The following is a 23,651-nucleotide window of genomic DNA, read 5'->3' as shown; positions in this document are numbered from 1 at the left end:
AAGCGTGCTGGTATTTTAAGGACTGACTATCGAAGCAGCCCCTGGACTGCTCAGTGTTACCAATGCATTTCGAGTGGTCGCTTGCGAGGCTTTCCCTCCAGTCCCGGCACTGGGATCCTGGAGCCAAGGCCCACTTGTTCTTTATCCTTCTTTCTCTTCTGGTCTGTTCTCCACTCAGCACTTACCACTTTCGTACTATCTCTTGTCTTCCCAACTTAGAACCCAGCTTGCTTTCCATGTGAGCCTTTGTTCTTCTAACTGAGCCCAGGCCTGACTGGCAGGCAAGAGGAGCAACTCCCTACCTCCTTCCCTCGCTGTCCATTTTCTTTTCTCTCCATTTGCAAATCATAGATATCCTTTACTCCACTTACTTTACACATCCATCTAAATATTTAACTTCGAGATGTTCCATTATTTTTCTTCTCTTTTTTTCTTCGATTTGTCTAGCAGAATCCAGAACTTTATAAATGGTTCTCTCATTGAAGAGTTTAGAATGCTTTATAGAAGTTCCTCACCTCCTTTACTTCAGTATCCTTCGGTATAACGTTGATGAGATGCCTTAGGAAGTTAACTCTTGTTTGTGTCACTTAGCCCTATGCTAAAATTGTTTCATTTTACCACATTTCACTTAAAGTTTGCACAATCTATGAATGACATTAAATGAGGACTTACTGTACTTTTATAGAACATAAAAGTGAGTGCAGTTCCATAATGCAACTATGCTCAAAGTAGCTTAAAGTAGGTATGTTAGAGTTTAATGCCATATTCCTATCTGTTGAGTGCTTACCCAGCATGCCAGGCATTTCGTTTTCGCACATACATTTTCTTATTAATTCAGTCTTCATACCCACCCTATGAATTACAGGTTTTTTAACCATTTTATGGATGAAGACATTAAGGCCCAGAGAGGTGGCTTGGCCATGATCATTCAGACATGTGGTAGGTCTCTGATTCACACCCAGGCCTGTAGATCCCAAAGCCTGGTTTTTGCTCACTGTGCTATATTGCTATATCAGGATAAGCTGTGTGATGCCGTGCTAACAGGCTGCTCCAAAATCTTTGGGGCTTAACACAGCAGCCATTTATTTCTGGTTCTCAGTACACATCCATTGTGGCTCTGCTATTGTGGTTGCTCAAGAACCAAGGATGATGGAGGGTTGTCTCAACACATGTCACTTCTGTTTACATTTAACTGGCCAAAGTTAATCATATGGCCACATGTAATTTAAAACTCAGGTGGGGGGAGCAGAGCATTCCGTCAAGTGCCTGGGAGGAGAGGAGAACTATAATATTGGGGTATAGCCCCAATCATTCCAGCTTTATTGATATATATTTAATATATAACATTCTGTAGTCTTTCACCTTGATGATTTAATACAATGGCCTTGATTACCAATTTATCGAGTCACACTTAATTTTCTAAAAAGAACCTTTGTATAACTCTTATTACTAATATTTGAAACTTCTACCAGTATAGTAGCTTATGATTGCAGCATCTCTCTGTCCTCATCAGTAATCTGTGGTAATGCCAGCAATTTAGCCTTCTAAACTTGTTTTAAAGTCTTACATACAAAAAAATAATCAAAAGGAAGGTATAATCACTTGATGCTGCAAATGTAACCCTGAGAACTGTGATAAGCCGTCCATATTTCCATCATCTTCACTGTACTGATGTTCATTCATCCCATCACTCATCCTGCATAGACTGCATCCTGGTGTGCTGTGGATTCTGCAGTGAAGCAGATAGGTAAGGGCTCTGCTCTGCAACTTACATACTCGCAGAGGGCGACAGTGCAAAAGCAAGTAGATAAGTTCAGATAGTGAAAAGTGCTGTGAAGACAGTGCAGCAAGGTAATGTGATAAAGAATGCTGGGTGAAGGTAGGGGGAGGCTCTCTGGATTACATGGTCAGAGAAGGCTATTCCAGAAGGGTGATTAACAATAGAATCATAATAAATTAATCGAATTCTTAATAATAATTGAATAATAAGCCCAAGTAATAAGCAAGAACCAGATAGATGAGGATCTTGGGAAAGAAAATTCTGGGCAGAGTGAACAACAGACAGTACAAAGGCCTTGAGGTGGGAATGAGCTTGCTGGTTCCCACAGGGAGCAAGCCAGGGCTGGAGCTTGGCAATATGTGGGACTCTGGGACAAGATGAAGTTAGTATGTGAGGCAAGGGCCAGATTTATAGGCCCTTAAAGGCCATGGGAAGAAGTGTATTTTTTATTATAAGTTCAGTGTGAAGCCACTGGACAGTGACAGACTTTGGTTTCCATTTTTAGAACAGCATGCTCACTGTGCCATGAGACTGGATTGTAAAGGGGCAAGAGTGTAGTAATGTTTGTTCACTACTGAGATTAACACCATATCTGAGGACATTTTCTTCACTTGGACAACTTAATGGACCTGCCAGCTTTGTGCGGGAGGGTATTTTTTAATGTTTCAGAACTGTGTGACTGCTTTTCTTTTCCAAAGACGGTATATAAGGTTTTCTTATCTATGTCCCCATCTGTTTATTGTTATTGCAGTCTTATTCATTCCTTAACCACATATAATTTAATGCTATTTCAGTAAACTGAAGCTTGTTTGATCCCCACCCCCACCCATTTTGCCCCAAGAATAGTAAAGAGTCTTTATTTCAAGTTTAATCAGAGTTGTTCACAGAATTTGAGTATTTTAATACTCTTTAATTCTTGGATTTTTTTTTGCTGGTAACAGTGATTACTATGGTGGTTATTAGTCTGTGGTAGCAATAATATATCTTATTTTGAATATATAATGATATGTCTTAATATTAAGCAATATTACTCTAGTATTAGTTTTGATCAATTGGTATTTAAAAATCTTGGTGCTTTAATTATATCAATTAAATCTGATATAATAATTTATGGCCATTGTCTGGGTAGAGTGTGTGAAAGAAGTACTTCCGTAAATTTAAACAAAATACCAGGACAATTTGCTTATTCTTATATTTTAAACAATGAAAACATGAATATATACTGTCTCTGTCAGGGGTACGTGCAGCTTATCTACAGGAGGCAGTGCCAGTGTCATGCTGTAGAACAGAGTTACCTTACTCACTCCAGTGAGTTTATCTGAGTGTGAGGAGAGGGAGTGGAGCAGGCTGGTTCCGAGGAGCAGAAGGGCGGGGGAGGTGAGTGGTCAGAGCTGTGGGGTTGCTCAGTGGTCACTGCAAGGGCAGACCAGAGTAGACTTACTCAGGGAGAAGGGAAACTGAGCGTTTTGAATTGGTTTTGAAATAAATCTCGATTAAAAAGTTGTTTTTCTATGACATTGGTATTTTTGTTTTTTTATTTTCTAGGAGATTAGAGTTTCATTTTAACATGATTTAAAGAGGAAAGTGTAGGATTTTTTACTTATTTATGTGCAGTAAAATGTACTCATTTGGAGTGTATGGTCCTGAATTTTCACACTGATGTTAACTACCACCTCTGTCAAGAGGTAGGACGTGTCCATCATCCCAGAAAGTTCCTTGCTGTGGCTCTCCCCTCAGCCTCTGCCTCAGGCAGCCACTGATCGACTCACTGTCCCTGTGGGTTGGCTTTTCCTGTTCTAGAATTTTTCATAAATGGAGTCATACATACGTGCTCGTCTGTGTTTGTCTCCTTTTGGTCAGCGTAATGTTTGAGCTTTATCCAGTTGTGTATATCAGTAAGTTTATTCCTTTTATAGAAAATACTAGAGGCCTGGTGCACGAAATTTCGTGCACTAAGGAGGTGTCTTTCAGCCTGGCCTGCACCCTCTCACAGCCCGGGATCCCTCAGGAAATGTCTGCCAGCTGGTCAGACATCCCTCTGACAGTCCGGGACCTCTTGCTCCTTACTGCCCACCTTGCAACGGAGGCAGGAGAGGCTCCTGCCACTGCTGCTGCACTCGCCAGCCATGAGCCTGGCTTCTGGCTGAACGGTGCTCCCCCTGTGGGAGCGCACTGACCACCAGGGGGCAGCTCCAGCATTGAACATCTGCCATCTAGTGGTCAGTGTGCGTCATAGCGACCGGTTGTTCTGCTGTTCAGTCGATTTGCATATTAGGGTTTTATTTTATAGGATTTCATGGGCCATCACCTGACCATCTAGATAAAATCTCTTCATACCATGTTTCTAGAGGTTAGGGGAAACCCTGGGATGGCTTTCTATCTTTAATTTTAGATAGCTCCTCTACTTTTTTCTAATTCTAAAAATATATATTGTGTAAAAAATTGAAACCACTTTTGCTATTTTAGCATATTATTAACATTGAATTGCATTTTTATAAATAATTACTTATTTCTATAAGTATAAATGCAAATTTTATTTTTCATTCTTTTTAAAAAAGACAACTAAGATGGTTTCTATCCATGATGACTTAAAACTCAATTAATGAGTGTATAGTTGAGGAAATTAATGTGTTTAATATGGCACTTAAATTTCATTTTGAATCACATATTCTACTAAATTTATAAATTAGCAATTTATAAAATAAAATCAAGTACAATGTCTTTCTGAAGATAATTGAATTATTTTTGAAATTTGAAAAAAACTTTAGGAACTTGAACAGTATTTCCCTATGTAATATAGAAGACTGTGGCAAGAAGGGTTGCATTTTATGTTACTCTGATATAAATGCTTCGGTAGAGAAGGTGTCAGGATTGTTTAGCTCTGACTCACTTTAGTTATCTTGTGACTCACATTCCACCTTCAGTCCTGGCTCTGCCAATCCAGCTGCATGACCTTGAGCAAGTCACTGACTTTTTGGTATTTGCTTTCTCACCTGTTAAATAGGAAGAGTAGTGCTGCCCACCCCATGCAATTGTGGTCAAGAGCAAAGTTAATAAACATTAAACGCTAAGGTTAGTTCCTGGCATATATGTAGGAAACACTGTGTATCATCATTCTTATTTTCAGGCAGTAACTAAGTCTTGATTCTTCCTTTATAAAATACCTTCTTATCGAGCTCACTGTTCGATTCCTGGTCAGGGCACATGCCTGGGTTGCAGGCTCGATTCCAACTAGGGGGCATGCAGGAAGCAGTGGATGGATGATTCTCTCATCATTGATGTTTCTTTCTCTCTCTTTTTTTTAAAATTAAATCTTCATTGTTCAGATTATTACAGTTGTTCCTCTTTTTTCCCCCCATAGCTCCCCTCCACCCGGTTCCCAACCCATCCTCTGCCCTTACCCCCCCCCACTGTCCTCATCCATAGGTGCACGATTTTTTTCCAGTCTCTTCCCACACCCCCACACCCTCTTCCCCCTGAGAATTGTCAGTCCACTCCCTTTTTATGCCCCTGATTCTATTATATTCACCAGTTTATTCTGTTCATCAGATTATTTATTCACTTGATTTTTAGATTCACTTGTTGATAGATATGTATTTGTTGTTCATAATTTTTATCTTTACCTTTTTCTCCTTCTTCCTCTTCTTAAAGGATACCTTTCAGCATTTCATATAATACTGGTTTGGTGGTGATGAACTCCTTTAGCTTTTTCTTATCTGTGAAGCTCTTTATTTGACCTTCAATTCTGAATGATAGCTTTGCTGGGTAAAGTAATCTTGGTTGTAGATTCTTGGCATTCATCACTTTGAATATTTCTTGCCACTCCCTTCTGGCCTGCATAGTTCTGTTGAGAAATCAGCTGACAATCTTATGGGTACTCACTTATAGGTAGGTAACTTTTTCTCTTGCTGCTTTTAAGATTCTCTCTTTGTCTTTTGCTCTTGGCATTTTAATTATGATGTGTCTTGGTGTGGTCCTCTTTGGATTCCTTTTGTTTGGGGTTCTCTGCGCTTCCTGGACTTGTAAGTCTATTTCTTTCACCAGGTAGGGGAAGTTTTCTGTCATTATTTCTTCAAATAGATTTTCAATATCTTGCTCTCTCTCATCTTCTGGCACCCCCATAATTTGGATGTTGGAATGCTTGAAGTTGTCCCAGAGGCTCCTTACACTATCTTCATATTTTTGGATTCTTTTTTCTTTTTGTTTTTCCAATTGGGTGTTTTTTGCTTCTTCGTATTTCAAATCTTTGACTTGCTTCTTGCTATCCTCTAGTCTGCTGTTGGGTCTCTGTATATTATTCTTTATTTCAGTCAGTGTATGCTTAATTTCTAGTTGGACCTTTTTTGTATCCTCGAGGGTCTCACTAATTTATCGGCGGTTTCTAGAAAATTCTTGAAAAACCTTATAACCGTGGTTTTGAACTCTATATCCAGTCGTTTGCTTTCCTCCATTTCTGTCATTTGTGACCTGTTTCTTTGTCTCTGCATTTTGGCTGCTTCCTTGTGTTGATAGAGTGGCTTTCTGTGCTAGGTGTCCTATAGGGGCCAGTGGCTCAGCCTCCCCAATTACTTGAGGTGGACACTCTTGGTGCACCCCTTTGTGGGCTTTGTGCACAGTCTTATTGTAGTTAAGCTTTGATTGTTGTAGGTATCACTGGGAGGAATTGACCTCCAGGCCAATGGGCTGTGAGAATCAGCTGTGTCTGCAGTGGGAGAACTTCTGTGCTGGAGACACCCTTATGGGGCAAGACTTGCTTCAATGGGGCTTTGGTGCCCACTGAGTCTGCCCCCTGAGTGTGTCCCTTATGGATCTGAGGCGTTGTAATCTGGATGGTCCCACTCTGACCACTGGGTACACTGACTCTTGGATCTCTAAGGAGGTGCTAATTTAGCCTCTGCCTGAGGCTACCCAGCAGGAGCTATGGAGAGATCTGCAGCTTCATCTTCTTTGTTTGGGGTTTAGAGGAGCCCAGATGAGGCCCAGCTGTGAAGCAGTGCAAGCTGCTGTGGGGCCTTGGGCCTTTTTTTGGATGTTCTGGTTCTCTCTGACCCAGCTGCAGTTTGTTAGGTAATTTTAGATTGCAGAGGACAGGCCATTCATATGCAAAAACCTCTGCGCACAGCTTGGGTGGGGCGGGGTCTCAGGGAATCAACAGGGTGGAGCAAACAGCTATGGCTGCTCCTCAGTCCTACCCTAAGAGGCCCGGGGTCTCAGTGTCCTGCAGTAATCACTGTAAGCACCTCTGAGAGAAAGCTGCCCTCGAGTTCCGCCCGATGCCAGACAGTCCAGTTTCTCCCCGTATGAGTCTGGGTCCCCAGAGACTCGCCCGGAACTGGAGTTCAGAGTGGGAGCGTGTGTCTCCCTCCTGATTGAAAAAGACAACCATCCTCACTTGCCAGCCCTTTTCGCTCGAGCCTCCGTACCTCTGCACTTTACTTCTGCATCTCCTCTGAGTCTCAGTGTGCTTTTCTCTTTCCTTCTAGTTGTAGAATTTCCACTCAGCCAGCCTTCCTGTGGTTCTGGATGATGTTTGTTTTGTCTTTTAGTTGTATTTTTGAAGTGGTTGTGTGAGGCAGCAATATCCGGTGTTTACCTATGCCGCCATCTTGGTTTCTCCTCTCATCATTGATGTTTCTATCTCTCCCTCTCCCTTCCTCTCTGAAATCAACAAAAAATGTATTTACAAAAACTTTATAATAAAATAAAATAACTTCTTATCACTGTCATTGCTTGAGTTCAGACCCATATATCCCTTGTTTGGGCTGTTTTAGAAACTTCCTAATTGATTACCTCACTGCCATCTCTCCCCATTGAATCATTTTCCCCGTGCCTTAAGTACTGTACTTATACAACATAAAACTGACCATACAGGAAATCAGAGAAGTGGACAATCATCATGAGTTGTTTAGAATGTCTTCATGGATGATCTGGGATTTGAACTTGACCTGGAAGGATGTAGAGAATATTGACTGGCAGAAGAATTGAGGGCCATAAGGACCAGTGGCCTTGGTTCATTATCCACTAAAAGCCTGAATTGCAAAAGCCCCAGAGGAGTAAGCGATCTAGTTTGGTGAAGGTAGGAGGAGCCAGAAGTTGGTGCCTTTAGGGGCCAGGGAGTAAAATATGGAATAGAAAACCTCATGACATCCGGTCATTCCCCTGACCAAAACCTTCTGGTGGGGTCCCACCACTCTCCTCATGCCATCCAGTCTCTGTGCCCTGGCCCTCAGGGCTCTGCAGGTTCTGGTGGTGGCCACCTCTGCTTGCTCCCTGGGTCACTCTGACCTGGCCATAGTGGCCTCTTTTCCTGAACATGCCAAGCTCTTTGTCTCCTCAGACTTTCCCTGGAATGCTCAATCCTTAACACATGGCCTTATTCATAAATCAGAACATTTTGAAACCTAAGATTAATCCCATTCCATTAGCCAGCAGAATGTCATAGCTTCCCCCAAACTTTCCTCTCCATACCTAAGAGTGAAGAAGGCAGATAACATCTTAGTATTATTATAAAAACTAGCTCGTGGACCCCCGAGAGGGACTTCCCAGGCATCCCCGGACTATAGTGTGAGACCCCACTGGAGTCTGACTCTGTGGACTTGATCTTGGCTCCACTACTTTAAAATCTTGTAGTTTAGGGAAGTTACTTGACAGAGCTACGCCACTGCATCGTATTTGAAAGTTCAGACCCTGAAGCCCAACTATCTGGGTTTGTACCTAGCTCTGCCACTCATTAACTACGGCTGTGGGCAGGTTTCAATTTTCATCTGTAAAAAGGGGGATCATAAAATTACAGCCAGAGTGGTAGTGTAAAGGTCAAACGAGGTAATGCATAGAAAGTGCTTGGAGTAGTGTCTGAGTGGCCTGCATACTTGGTCAGTGTTAGCTTTGGTTATTGTTGTGAGGTAATGCATAGACAGTGCTTAGCATAGATCTTGGCCCAGAGGAAGGAATAAATGTCATGCTCCCTAAGTTCTCCTGCACCCCACAACATGGCAGAGGATAGTTGTCCTGGGCTAGAGGAAAGGTGTTAGGGGGAAGCAGCAGAGGGGCCTTTCAGATGCTCCCTCCACAGCTGGAAGAACTGGAGAGTCAAAATCTCTCTGAGGTTTTGTGTGCTGGGAAGCAGGAGAAGAGCAATTCCTCTAGCCAGTGAGCTTTGTTGGGAGGGGGCCAGATCAGCTTTACCAAGTAACCATTGTTTCTCCACCGCTCAGCACAGGGCCGGCAGGCACCCAGGAGTGTTTGTTAATCATTGAGTGGTGGACTGAGTGCAGGAGGTCCGCTTGGCCATTTATTGGGGAAGGGAGTGAATATTAACTACATTTGAGATTGAGGTAAGAAGTTGGAGACATCAAATTAACAAGATCAATTAATAGTTAATAACTAAGTAACTTATGGAATTAGGTATGTTAATTAAATTAACTTAAATTTAATGTGTTAGTTACATTTAATACATACCATTCCAGATCAGTTCATTGAAATAAAGAGCTCTTGTGTTTCCTATTGCATAATAGAGAAGTCTGGAAGTCCTTGTAACTTCCTCCATACTTATCACAGTGATCAGTGTTAAAAGCCTTAAAATGCAAATGGACCTTTATTCTGGGATAGCAAGGATGGGGTCCTGGGAGGAGCAGCAGCCAGGGTTCCTTCCTAGAGCTTGCAGCCTGGTCTATGGTTGGTACCTTCTGTGTAGATCAGCAAGTGGTGATACATTTCTCCTAAAGTATTATTACTCCTGCCTTCCTCACCTTCTCTGCTCTGCACACATTGGTCTTTTGCCTGTCTCTTCTCTGAGCACACCAAGCTTTTTCCTAACTCAGCAGTGGTCCTTGCTGTTCTCTTTCCTGGCATATTTCACCCCATATTGCTGCGTGATTCTTCCTAGGTGTAGAGAGGTCTTCCCTGAGCACTCTGTCTAAAGTAGCATCCTACCCTCTCCATTACTGTCTTTCTTGTGCTTGGTTTTCCTTTAGAGCATCAATATCTGCCAGGCATCATATATCTGATTTTATTTGCCTTCCTTACTAGAGGGAAACATTGTTAAGGCAGATGTGATGCCTGAAACATTGCCTGGCCATAGGAGGGACTCAGAAATATTTTACTAAATTAATTGATTAGATACTGCAATTTCTTGTAGACAATATCGATCTGGGACCAAGTTGGATGACCCTGTTTACAATATATTACATCTGATACTATCAAGATATATACAAAAAAGAGATTCCAGTTTTATTGAGCGTGTGAGGGATTTTTAAAGCTTTTTTGTTCCAAAGGTTTAATTTATAAATTGGTTGCTTGAAATTGAGAACATATCATATATTCCAAAAAAGGGTTCTTGTATCAACCCAGAAAAATACCTACCTCAGATGCAAGAAATTCAGGCACACATGGAGAAAATACTTCCTGATAGATGACCCTGCTATTTTATTTCTATCCCTCCTTTTTCTAAAAAAGATTTCAGTTAGCTTACAAGAATCATTTAGTCATTCAGGTATATATAAGTGACAAACATTTTATGTCTCCTGCTAAGCATTGGGGTGCAGCATTCAATAACGTATACACCATATGTCTTCATTGCACTCTGATGGGGAGGTACGTTAAACTTGAAATTATACAAGTAATTGTTTAAAATTGTGATTAGTCTTATGCAGGAAAATTAAGGAAGGTTAGAGGATGGTTCTCCTTGGACAGGCCAACCCACCTTCTGCTTCTCAATCACTGATTTTCTAAAAATGTTCCATGCAGTGGAGATTCCGACAGCCTGAGAGGCTAGAGGAAGGCCTTGGAGCTGCCAGGGCTGGATGGCTGCGTAGAGATGGAAGTTGAGTTCTGTTCTAGTGTAAAGGCTCTAAAATAAACAGAGAAATAGCTTTTCCCAACTAGGTAAATGAGCCCAAATTATAAATAATGGACTGGCTGAAAGCAGGTAAGGAAAAGGGTAGGAGTTTTCCTTATTTCTTTCCCCTCTGGCAGCTCTCCTTAGGTCCTTTATATTCACCGTGTTTCACAAATTTTAATATACCTGGTCTCCAACTTACACTGATGTTACACATTTCCTGTGGGAATGACCATTCTGTCTTAGGACCGTCTTCTGCTGACCTTTCCGTGGACGTTTGGAGGTTTTAGGGTAGATGTTCTTAGGTTATATTCCAGCAGAATCTTTTTTTTCTTTCAGTTTCATTAAGATGTAATTGACAAATCTGTAAGGTATTTCAATTATACATTGTAGTGAATTGATATACATACATGTTTTGAAAGCATTCCCACCTTCCAATTAGTTAAGATATCCATCACCCCTCGTGTCATATTGATCCTTTTGTGTGTGTTTGTGAACATTTAAGTTCTATTCTCTTTGCAAATGTCATTCAGTAACAGTGTTATCAACTGTAGCCATCATGTTTTGCATTAGAGACGCAAACCTAATCTAGCAGAATCTTAACTGGAAACCCCACAGTGGTTATGAGCCTGGGCTCTGGGGTCAGACAGACAGGGTTCAAACTATGGCCCTGAGCAGCTTAGTTTCCCTGGGCCTCTTCATGTATGTTTGTGTGTGTTGTCTGGAGGAGGCACTGACAGTCCCTGCCTCCTGTTCTGTTTGGAGTAAACTCTGTCATGCATGTAAATGGTTAGCACAGTGCCCTACAGGCAGTCCCCGGGGAGCTTCTGAGGACATAGGAAGTTGTTGTTAATAATACTGTGATATAGTGCCTGGAAGTATCAGTTTAGCTTAGCTGACTATCTTTTCAAAGCTCCTGGGGGTTTAAATGATGTCAAATTCTTTAAAATCTTTGCTTAGGAGTCCATCTGAAAAAGGGGAAAAACTTTCTCTTACTGGAAGTGATAGGACTCATAACTCGGGCTTGTACTTGTTAATATTGCTTAACTTATCAGTGTTAAAAAATTATTTTAGCCGAAACCGGTTTGGCTCAGTGGATAGAGCGTCAGCCTGCAGACTGAAAGGTCCCAGGTTCGATTCCGGTCAAGGGCATGTACCTTGGTTGTGGGCACAACCCCAGTAGGAGATGTGCAGGAGGCAGCTGATCGATGTTTCTCTCTCTCATCGATGTTTCTAACTATCTCTCTCCCTTCCTCTCTGTATAAAATCAATAAAATATTTTTAATAAAAAAAAATTATTTTATAGCCTAGGGTACCAACTACCAATTTTACACCTTTCTCCGCTTTGAAAAAAATTTATTCACGTTTCCATAATTCTAGTTTATAGATTACAGTTTTAAAAACGGGCACTATATTTAGAAGTGAGAAATTTTTATACTTTAGCTAATTAAAAATCCCACAGGGTCATTTTCTGGAGCACATTTGGTATTCCCATAGTTTGGAAGGCACTTAACTTGGGTGTGATGATGTTGGGGCCAAAGCTTCTGAGGCGTGTGCACTGCTGACTGCTCCATCCAAGGCAGCAACCCAGGTCTTCACTGTCTGCTTTTGTGCATTCAGCTCAAAGCAGGCCCGAGAGACCTTCATTATGACTTGCTCATTGCTGGGGGATTTCTTTCTCTTGAAGCAGCCTATTGGTAGTTTTTTAAACAGTTGAAATTCAGGGAGTACTCATATTTGGATGATATTCTTTTCTTGGCACAAAACTTTCTCAAAAACTACAAGAGCTTGATTGTTGTGGGAAAATTAATCTTTTTTCCTTAGAGTTTGCTTTTTGCCCACGTTGGTTTCTTTGAAAGTTCTTGGGGAATGTTTCCTTTTGCAGTGAAATAAAGAACACTTGGACTACAAAACCCAGCATTCTTAGGTGTCATGATACACACATGAGTTCTTTAGGGTATATGTGGTACCAGTTAACAGATGCTTGGTTTCCCTTTGACTTGAAAGTTATTTGTAAAATAACAGTCATGTTTTACCAGTTGACTTAAATCTCCCCTTTCCATCCCTTTTTATACTTATTTAATAGTAATCTTATTTCTTAAGATTACAGTGAATTTGAACATATACTTTGGTTAGTATAAAAATGTCTTTCTTAGAGACTGTGTGATATTGTGGTGACTTTGCTATTTAATGACTTGGTAGATAGTGGTGAATTACTGTTTCCTGGAAAGTTGTACTTCCCATGAAGGTCCAGAATAAGTTATAGTGTTCTTGGTTGGAATAGTCAAGGCCCTGCCAGGGGTATTGGTGGTGGAGATTAAAGCATGGATCAGGTGGGGTCCAGCTGGCCATTGTGGCCTTTACAGTATGTGCTGAAGGCATTCACTTAATAAGGAGTGTTGATTGTGAGTTTTTAAATGTTCTAAAATGCTGATGGTAGCCTTTGATTTAAGAGTAAGTGTAAGCTTAAGCTGCCAGATTCTCTGAGAGTTTAAAGCAGTATGGTACCAGAGATTACATATTTTGAAAATGGCTGTGGGTGGCTGGAACAAAACAGATTAACACAGACATGCTTGAAGGTCAGTGGTTTCCTTTGGAGACTCACAAACAGACATCAAAGCAACTCTGAAATGCTTGACATCATGGGCTTGGGCTTGGGCTTGGCTTGCCAGATTTAGCTTTCAGTTACATGTTTGCATATTTGCTTATTGGACCAGAAAAAAACAAAATGCTAACTGGGATTTCTTCGTTTTGCTATGATCCTTCTGTTTCTTGACTTGCAGAACACTATTGAGCCTGTGGCAACCGCTGAGACCCTGGCCGAGGTACCCGAACATGTGCTCCGAGGACTTCCTGAGGAAGTGAGGCTTTTCCCATCTGCTGTTGACAAGGCTCGGATTGGTGAGTACTAGGGTCCGAGAAGGAGCAGGGAAAGGGATTGCAGGCTGCAGGCAGACTTCCCTTGGGGCATTTACGGTAGGGAGCTCCCCATAAAAGCAGCAGATTTATACTCTGACTTAGAAGATTAGGTGGTGTTTATGCAGTTTCCAGTCACGAATCCAGGGTGGACATAGATCTTGTGTGTTTGATCTTATTTTTATGTTTTAATCTTTGGTCTTAAGGCAAAGGAAGTAAACGATAAAAATTTAGTCAAAGTACAGTCTTGGAATATATCATGTTTATATCCTGTGGTTTTTTTTTTTAAAGATGTGCTTTTGATATTATAATTTATGTATATATATGTGTGAATAAATTTTTAATAAATGCTTTTTTAATCCTCATTGGAATCTATTCAGTAACTTGAGCATTTAAATTGTATCATTCACATGAAAGTGTTCGATTTTATAGCTCCACTAATTTATTATTAGCTGTTATCAAACAGGATTCATAGTAGACTTACAGAAAAGTGGGATTCGTACATCCTAGCTGAACAGGACTGGCTGAGTTGCCACCATCCTGTATGTGAGGAAACTGAGGCCAGAAGATGAGGGAACCTGTTGTCAGCGAGAGCCACTGCTGGGCACCGGTTCCCTTGACTCCGGGTGGCCTCCTGCCATTTTAGCCGCTGCTGCTTCATCTGTCTGTTTGCCTTATGGCCAGTTCAGAGGAAATAGAACCACCTTAGGAACACCACAGAACAGCATACTTCTTGGCTGTTTGAAACTCCGCAAAGTGAGTTGTCCCCGTAGCGAGGATTTTAGGAAACAGTGAGGAGAGGATTTTTCATTTTGAACAAACAAACTTTAAAAATATTTATTAAAAAACGTATATTTCTAACCCTTTATAAAAGCAACTCATGTTCATTGGAGATCATTGAAATCTGTAGAAAAATAGAAAGAAGAGTTTAAAAATTATTTGTAGTTTGATATATTCCAGTATTTTTCTCTTTAATTGTGCTATTCTCCAAGTATTCGTGATTGTACTGTCCAGCTAATTTTACATGTAAAAATTAAAAACAAGCAAATATATAAAACATTCTTTTTTATTATAAAACAAAATAGGTTTTTTAGAGGCTATTTGGAAAATATAGAATATAAAGAAGAAAAATAAAGATCACTGTTGAAGACTTAACTTAATTTGCTTTCACCTGATCTTAGTTGATTTAACATCTTGCCTTTAGGCTGTAGCCTTTTAACTATTTTGTGAAACTGAATTGATTTTAGTGCTTCAATCTATTTTTTTTTCTTTCCACACCAAGAAGGGTGGTAAGACAATCTGAGTCACAGCTCCAGATGATAGCGACACTGTTAGACCTTGGTTCTTGAGTTTGGCAAAGACAGAATTCAGAGCCAAGAACTTGAGTACAAGACGTTTATTTAGCCTTTTAGAAAAAAAAGTCACAGAGGCAGAAGAAGTGAGCCAGCTGGGCTGCGTGGACTCAGGAAACAAGTTACAGAAGCAAAAGAAGGGCCCTTGGAACTTAAGAGAAAGAAAGCGAAAGATACGGGCCTAAGGAAAAGAAGGGGGAAGGCACAGGTATGCTCTAGAGAGAAAGAGAGAGCACACTAGTGCTTCAGTCTTTAAAGTAACCACATACATTATAAAAATACTGGTTTTCTTTTCTAGGTGTCTGGGCCACTAAACCAATTTTAAAAGGCAAAAAGTTTGGACCATTTGTTGGTGATAAGAAAAAAAGATCTCAGGTTAAGAATAATGTGTACATGTGGGAGGTAAGGAAGAATTTTGTGTTTGTTTTTTTTTTTGTCTATCAGAGTTCTATACATTTAAACAAAATCTATTCTCTTAGGATCTGACATTCAGAAATTAAAACCACCATTTTAATGTGTTCTTTAAAAATCAAGAATATTTTTATTAAGTACAAAATGAGTTTCCATGGATGCAGACTGCTGTTTACATTTGTATTTTGAGACTGGTTGGCCATCCTCAACAATACTTGTCAAATCCACTCTTTATATCCCCTGTTCAGGGCTTTTGCTCTGCAGCCAAGACTTTCGTCTATCACTTTACAGGCTTCCAGATAGACACCATAAAAGATACCCCAAGGTGGCCGCAAATAAAACACTGTTCGGGTCCTCTGTATTTTAGAAAGTCATCTGTGTTGCTGGAATGTTCAGAGTTGAATATATTTAGCACATGGCACATTTATATTGTGCTTTGAACTTTTCAAAAGCCTTTTATTCGGTTTATTTCATGTTCTCCCAACAATCTTGGAAGAGCAGAACATTAGCACCCTCCTTACAGAGGTGAAGCAGTTCAGAGCAGAGGTGAGCTCCTCCTTCTTGTGGGGCCCAGATGTTGAGAATGGTGTCGATGCAGAACTAGAATCCACATCTACAACAGTGAGGCAATTAAAAAGGTTTCATTGGTTCATATCCTACTGTTAGCTTTGTGACTCTGGCTAAAACCCTCAATTTTAAAATGAAGAGAATAGAAAATATCTCATTAAGGTAGCTAGCTGTGAAGACAAAATATGTTGTTAATTGTTTCTTGGAGAGTTGCATGCGAATTCACCAGTTGTGTGGAATTTAGTTCAGATGAGGTACCCTCTGGAAACTCCTCATGTTCTTACAGGAACTGAGTGGTGTGACTCCTTTTGAAAGTAAGTGGAGTTTTTTGGTTGTGAGGAAAAGCATTCCAACCAGATTGTCTTAAATTGAGTCACATCTGTTTCACATGTAAACATGCACAAGCCTAAAAATAAAATATGCATGGGAAGTGTCTGGATACTTTACATCAAGAAGTTCTGTGGCGTTTGTACGTTTGAAGTATATTGCGGTTCTTCTCAATGTTACAAGCAGTGTTTCTTAACTTGAAATTCCGATGACTTCTCCCAATAATTTTGAGTTCTTTGTTGTGAATCCCTTATAATAAATCTAATGGCAGTTAACCCAAGGGGCTTTAGGAATGAGGACTTAACCTTGAGGATAATTACATTTGCTATTTCACCACTTTTGAGGTAAGAGAGTGCTATATTTGTAGAAAAACTGCCCAGTCAAAATATGCTATTACCCTAAGTGGTCACAGGTAACTTGACTACAAAATTATGCTCCAAACCGCATTTTTAATTTTACAAGTTTCCCAAGGGAAACTAACAAATATGCTCTTCCGGGTTAGTGCTCACCTGAGTGAGGATAATGTCAGGGACCCAGGAAATGTGTGCTTTACTTCTGGGTATAGAATGCTAAGCTTGTACAAATGCCACTGATATTAAACCCAAGTTTATGGTACCTGTTTTACCCAACATAGCAGTTTGATATTGTTGGGCATATTGTATAAATTATTAATGGTGCCTTTTCTCCATTAAGCTTCATTTATATTGAAATTTCTGCATAGTATGAATTCATAGTAGCTTGGTGAAAATTGTGATTTGGAGCCATGGCATAATAGGGATTCAATTTCTACTATTAATATTCTCTTGTTAGCTTAAGATACTTCTGCTTACGTACTACCACAGTTTGTGAACCCTTATGACATTGCCAGTTCTTGTGGGTCAGGTATAAAGATTTAGTTTTTGTCAGGGCTGGCTTTTCCTTCCTCCAGTTAAAAAACAACAACAATCTGGAGTAGGGGTTTCAGGGCTGGGTGGAAAAGGTGAAGGGATTAAACAAACAAACAAAACAAATCTCTAGACACAGACAACAGTATGGTGATTACCAGAGGGAAAGGAAGTTAGTAAGATAAATGTTGATGGAAGGAGACTTGACTTAGAGTGGTGAACACACAATACAATGTACAGATGATGTATTATAGAATTGTACACCTGAAACCTATATAATTTTTATTAATCGATATCACCCCAATGAATTAAATTTAAAAATCTGGATATCATTTACATAGTTCCAACAACAGGGTATATATTCCATACAGAAACCCTTAAGCCTTTGCTCTATTAAAAGTAGATATATATGACATATATATGAAGAAGTAGCATTTGGCAAAGTACAGGGAGCATAAATTATCTACATACTATAGGCCCGGTGCATAAAATTCATGCACGAGTAGGGTCCCTAAACCTGGCCGGCGATCAGGGCCAATTGGAGCTTTCTGGCTGCCAGCCGGGGCCTTCCTTCCTTCCACGCTGCCCCCTGGTGGTCATCGCACATTATAACGAGCGATCAAACTCCTGGTCAAACTCTCAAGGGGACAGTTTGCATATTAGCCTTTTATAAAAGGCTAATATGCAAACTGTCCCCTCAACTGGGAGTTAAACTGCTCACTATGACATGTGCTGACCACCAGGGGGTGGCGCGGAACATGGTGGGTGTTGGCGACGCGCTGCGACCTCTCACTGGCTATCTGGGGGCGGGGGTGACGGGGACGGAGGTGCGGTGAGAATGTGGGGTGTCTGCTGAGCTCGCTCTAACTCCCCCTGCTACCATCCCCCAGGACACCAGGGCTCCCGCACTGGGGAAGCCCCCATGTTCAGGTGCCAGGCGCTCTCAAGGAGCCTGCCCCGCACCTGCGCGGCCTCGCTGCTGGCACCACAGAGGCCAGTCGGGCTCCCTGTGGGTTCGCACAGGAGCCGGTCTGCGAGGCTGGCCGGGAGAGAGTGCACTGGCGTCCTGGCTTCCGTGCGGCACCGCTGGGTGGCCAGAGGCCCACACTGTGCCCCGGCCCGTGGTGTCTGACTGCACTCACCACATCTCCATGTGGGGACTCGGCACCATGACTCTGGCGGAGGAGGTGCGTGGGGTCCTGGGGTCCCAGGTGCTGCCCAGGGCTCAGAGGTCAGCTGGGACCTGCCCTTCCATGCCAGACACTCACACTTCGATCACCAGCCAGGCCTAGTGACCATGCCTGTGCACGAATTTCATGCACCAGGCCTCTAGTATAGATATAAAAGGCTAATATGCTAAGTGTCCAACGGTCTGGGTAATGACATCACGTAGCAATGCCTGGCTTCCTCTCCTAGCCACAACTAGCCTCCTTGCAGTTTCTTCAGCCCAGGAACCTGACTTGCTTTATACCCAGGTGGAAACATTTTACACTTTAAGCAAATGTCTGTGAAGCGTTTTCCCATGCCTCATCTCATTTGATCCTCACAGAAGTCCTGGAGTAGGTAGATAGGACACTTGGTGGAATCCTATTTTTTTTTTTCATTAGCTGGAAAACAGAGATTTAGAAAGCTTAGAAACTTGACCCAACTGAAAAGAAGTAAGAAATGGTCGACCTTGAAAATGACTTCAGGTTTTCTCATTGCACAGAATATAGTCAAACACTGCTACAGTTAAGTATTTTACCCTTTTTTTCTCTATCCTGATCTACAATAATAATCTGCTTCATGTTGGTATTTACTGCTGTGTTGCTGACAATTACCTGAAAGAGAAGTTGAGGTGCTTCACTGGGCTGGAAAAAGTTTAGCTAAATCAGAAAGCAGGTCTAATTAAGCAAGTTTATTCTATATCTATAAAAGGCTAAGTTGACTCACGCCTGCACGATACATATAAAGGTCTTGCTGGCGCCAATCGCATGCGTGTGTTTCCATCTGTCATTGTTGATTGTGAATTTGGTTGGCACTTCTATTATAGAGAAAGGGCAAATAGCGATATTAAAATATTTCTAATAATTAATTTCCTTTCAATGTGTGTGAATTTGTGCATTGGGCCACTAGTTTCATATAAAGAAGAAAATAAGAACCCAGGTAAAATTTAGAATTTCCATTAATTTATTCCAACCTTCGTGTTATCCACTGACTTGCATCAGTGCGCCTCTTATTAATGTAACAAATTGCTTATCATTAAAGTCTCATCTTGGCATTTGTTCTTCAGTTAAAGCCCCTTACGAACAGCTTATCTTTTAGCAGCCTGGTCTTTTGCCCCCACTAGAACTCCATTTTAAAGCTAATCAAAGACAGTGTTAAATTGCTTTTCTTGAGCCCCTGGTTATCTATCACAGTCTTAAGTCCTCTAAGCTTTCACTGGAAACATTCTATTAAATCAGACATAACAGGAGAAAAACAGTAGCGTATCCTCAGGGTGAATGCACAAAACAGGTTCTCCAAAGAGGAGAACATTCTTTGATCAGTTTCTGGAGGGGAACTGCTAGCCAGGTGAAATGCTGGCCTACATGTAATGAATGCTTCCCCTGACCACCCCACACCCACTGAGCAGTCTGCAGGATTCTAAAGCAGCTTCTGATGAAAACCTTTCAATTCACTTCCATGGGGCTCAAATTGCTTCTGATGAACACAACTTTTGAATTGCTTTAATGTCTTTTTTTTAAAAATAGACTTTTAGAGCACTTTTAGGTTCACAGCAAAATTGGGCAGAAAGTACAGTTTCTTTATAAACTCCCCGCCCTGCGGCTGTGCCCTGCCCCTGTACACAGCCTCCCCCACTGTCAACATCCTGTACCCGAGTGGTACATTTGTTACAATCGATGAACCTGCATTGACACATCATTATCACTTCAAGTCCATGTTTTACAGTATGGTCCATTCTTGGTGTTCACTCTAATGTTTTGTTTTGTTTTAACTTATGAAGGTTGTACACACACTCAGTGCAAAATCACATAAATAATATAGAAAACTATAGACAGGAAAGTAAAAGTCATCTGTGAACATGTTGGTAGACATTCTTTTAACAATTTCTCTGCCTTTTGTTTTTTTTCTGTCTCTCACATACACGAGTATAGAAACAGATGCTTCATTCAATTGACATCAGACAGTATATGTAGTTTTGTAATGTGCCTTTTTCTTTCAATATGTTATGGATATATCTGTCAAATATTATTTATATCATTGTTTCTTTCCTTTTTAAAAGTGTTTTTATTGATTTTTTTTAGAGAGAGAGAGAGAGAAGAAGGGAGAGAGATAGGAACATTGATGAGAGAAACATCATCAATAGCTGCCTCCTGCACTCCCTCTACTAGGGATCGAGCCCACAACTGGGGCTCGAATCAAATCAGGTGACCTTTGGTCCGATGCTCAGCCACTGAGCCACACTGACAGAGCGACATCATTATTTCTTATGCTGCTTAGAATTCTATATCTTCCACTGTTTAACTAGTTGGACATTTAAATAGTTTTAATTTTTTTCATGATATTAACAATTCTTTAAACATGGAACTCACTCTGTATAAGTATTTGCTGATTTGTCTGGTTATCTTCTTAAGATAAATTCTTAGAAGTATAATTGTTAAGTCAAAAGCTACTTTGTACATTTTAATCTTTGATAATTTTTTAATTTTGTTCTTATTGATTTCAGAGAGGAAGGGAGAGGGAGAGAGAGATAGAAACATCAATGATGAGAGAGAATCATTGATCAGCTGCCTCCTGTACTCCCCCTACTGGGGATTGAGCCTGCAACCTGGGCATGTGCCCTGACTGGGAATTGAACCTGGGACCCTTCAGTCCGCAGGCCGACGCTCTATACACTGAGCAAAACCTGGTAGGGCAATCTTTGATAAATTTTCTTTAACAGACCTCTAGAAGGATTATGCTAATTTATGTAAATATCATGAGTGCATATTTCTTCCTAGCTTTTTAAAACCCAATATTAATCTTTTAAACAATGTTTTCTCATATTGTTATAAATGAAAGCTGATACTTCACTGTTTCTGTTTGCATTATTCATTCAGGTCACAAATTTTGAGTCAGGAGGATGGAGGGAAGCAGTATAATTGTATTTCAACTAAAATTGAAAGAGAAATTATATCTATAATGAGACATGTCATTTTTTAAAGAAATTTTTTTTCTTTATTGCCACTTTTAAATGAGGATAACAAGCTCCTCATGGAATTGTTTGGCTACAAATTAGATGGTGTATAGGAAATTACTTGATATAGATGTTGCTGGTTCAATAAATATTAGTGAAAGCTGAATATCAAAGATGAACACTTGAATTATCATATAGAGTATAAAAACATTTTTTTGTAGTTGAATACTTTTTAAAAAATTATCAATATTCATTTTTGCTTAGAATTTCTTTCTCTTCTAATGTCAGAAGGTATGCACAGTATTTTGAAACAAACTGGAGTGGAGGGTGGATCCTGGAAATGACTTGAAAGCTCTCTGAGTTATTTACTCATGCAAACGCATTGGTGGGAAATGCTATGCAAGTTGGGCTAGGGGAGAAGTAGACATCCTGTCTCCCCTTGAGTCCTTTTGACAGTTTAACAAATGGAAATATAATTAGGTATTGTCTGTCTTCCAGGAACAGATAGGGAAAGGGGGAAGTGGTGTGTAGATCATAGTGTTGGATTCACAGGCTAGATCCCCAGAGAAATAAAGATGAAAAGGAGCCTTAGACAGTATGACAAACTAGAGCCACTGGAATGGAGCTGGGACGCCAGGAGAAGGCCCATCTCCATCTCTAATGTGTTAGAGCCATAGTGGGTGGGGAATCTGTAGACTCTAACGTGGGAGGGGAGGGGGGGCGGGGGCTGGTTTTAGTGAATAAAAGGTTTATCTCAGCAGGAGACCATAGGTATGAAGAGGTGTCATAATTGCCCTGTGTTAACTCCTGGGGTGGTTATTGCTAATTGAGAGTAGGTAAGGACCTCCTAGCCAGTTTATGGTACTTTGCATTAATTGAATAAGATTTTTTTATTTGTAACATAAAATGTTACAAATTGGAGTGTGTACTAAATTTTGAATTTGTCATAAAAATGTGGAAATAGACTTGCTACATATTATTTGTTGAGTTTGAGCTAGGGTGGAAGTTTCACCTGCCTTGGCATTGTCTTTGAGAAGGGATGGTAGTTGGTTCTCTGCTTTCTTTCCACTATCCTAGAAGGTGTTATGGCCCTTGTGCAGTCCAGTAATGTGTAGTTTACATTTTAAAAATTCTGTCCCATTTTAGTGATTAGGTTCTGTGTGCCCGCTACTGAAAGTAATTGTTTGAAAAACAAAGTTTGACCGAAATAGGATTGTATATAAACACATTTTTTATTGCAGTTCTTATAAGGTTGACTCTCAAGAAAAATGAGAAAGCTACATTATTGTTTTTAAATGTGTATGTGTGAAGATGTTGGGAGGAGTAGGAAGAGGAATATTTTAGCTTAGCATTGAGCAGACCTTGGCAGCCTTCATTCAAACTTAGGTTTTCATTCAAAAGACTAACTTGCTCTCCCCACCCACTTCCTTTGTTTGCTTAAGAGTTATACTAAATCAGTGGAGAAAAGGTAGAAAATTTAGATAAGCAGCAGAAAAAAAAATACGGCAACTCTACTTCTCAGAGAAAACCATAATTTATTAACATTTATACTTACATAGTTTCAGATTATTTTTTTCTTCATATAGTCATATGTCTAAAACAAAATGGTATTATATAAGCCATACTTTCTGTCAATGGCTTTATTTAATCATCAGTGTATTGTGACTATCTTTTATACCAATAATATATTTCCACAACTTCTGGTTATTTTTGTTTTCTTCTAATTACAGAAACAAGTGTGCTTATTGGAAAAAATTCTGAAAGAATACAGAAATATGTTACAGAAAGTCAAAGTTTCCACATAATTAATCATTCATGCAGTAGTACTTTTTAACATTTACTCAGTATTCTGCTATGTGCATGTATTATCATACTGTCCGAATCCGTAGAGATTTCCATCCAGGAGTGAATTTGAAACAAGTCTACAGTAAACCACACTGCTATGCACATCTGTGTACATACATCCTGGTATGATTGACCCAATGTCTCATGAGACTAATTCCTTTAAATGTATATGCTGGTCAGAGTGCATGTACATTTCAGTGTGTGTGTGTGTGTGTGTGTGTGTGTGTGTGTGTTCTCAAGTACTGCTAAATTCTATCTAAAAAAGTGACACTAATTTATTCTTTGATCAGCATTGTTTGGGGAATATTTGCTTTTTTTTTTTTTTTTTTTTTCCAAAACTGTAATTGGGTAATGCCAAACAAAGTAAATAAACAACTCTTTGAGTGCAAAATGAAAGCACCTTATTGCGTACAGGTGCAAAAGCAAGAAAACAATATAAACTTACCCATATTTTAAGTAGTTGTGGGTAAATACCCTTTAAAAACATTTTCAATAGAAAAGTGACTTATAAGTCAGTTTACAGAAGATGAAAAAAAAATTAGTGCCTATTTTAATTAATTAATTTATTTTTTAA

At 40.1% G+C, this 23,651-nt stretch overlaps 1 protein-coding gene across 2 annotated transcripts in view; it reads left to right on the top strand.

Moving 5' to 3' along the window:
- PRDM2 (PR/SET domain 2) overlaps positions 1-23,651 on the top strand; it is a 113,461-nt gene that overhangs the window by 18,290 nt on the left and 71,520 nt on the right. For both annotated transcript variants that reach the window (XM_081086853.1, XM_081086854.1), the window contains 2 exons: positions 13,400-13,517; positions 15,183-15,286. In XM_081086853.1, the coding sequence (XP_080942979.1) occupies positions 13,400-13,517; positions 15,183-15,286 (222 nt within the window). The remainder of the gene's footprint in view (positions 1-13,399; positions 13,518-15,182; positions 15,287-23,651) is intronic.

This window comes from Myotis nattereri (assembly GCF_964212035.1).
Source record: "Myotis nattereri genome assembly, chromosome: 3".
Classification (NCBI taxonomy): domain Eukaryota; kingdom Metazoa; phylum Chordata; class Mammalia; order Chiroptera; family Vespertilionidae; genus Myotis; species Myotis nattereri.
This window is presented reverse-complemented; position numbering and strand designations above follow the sequence as displayed.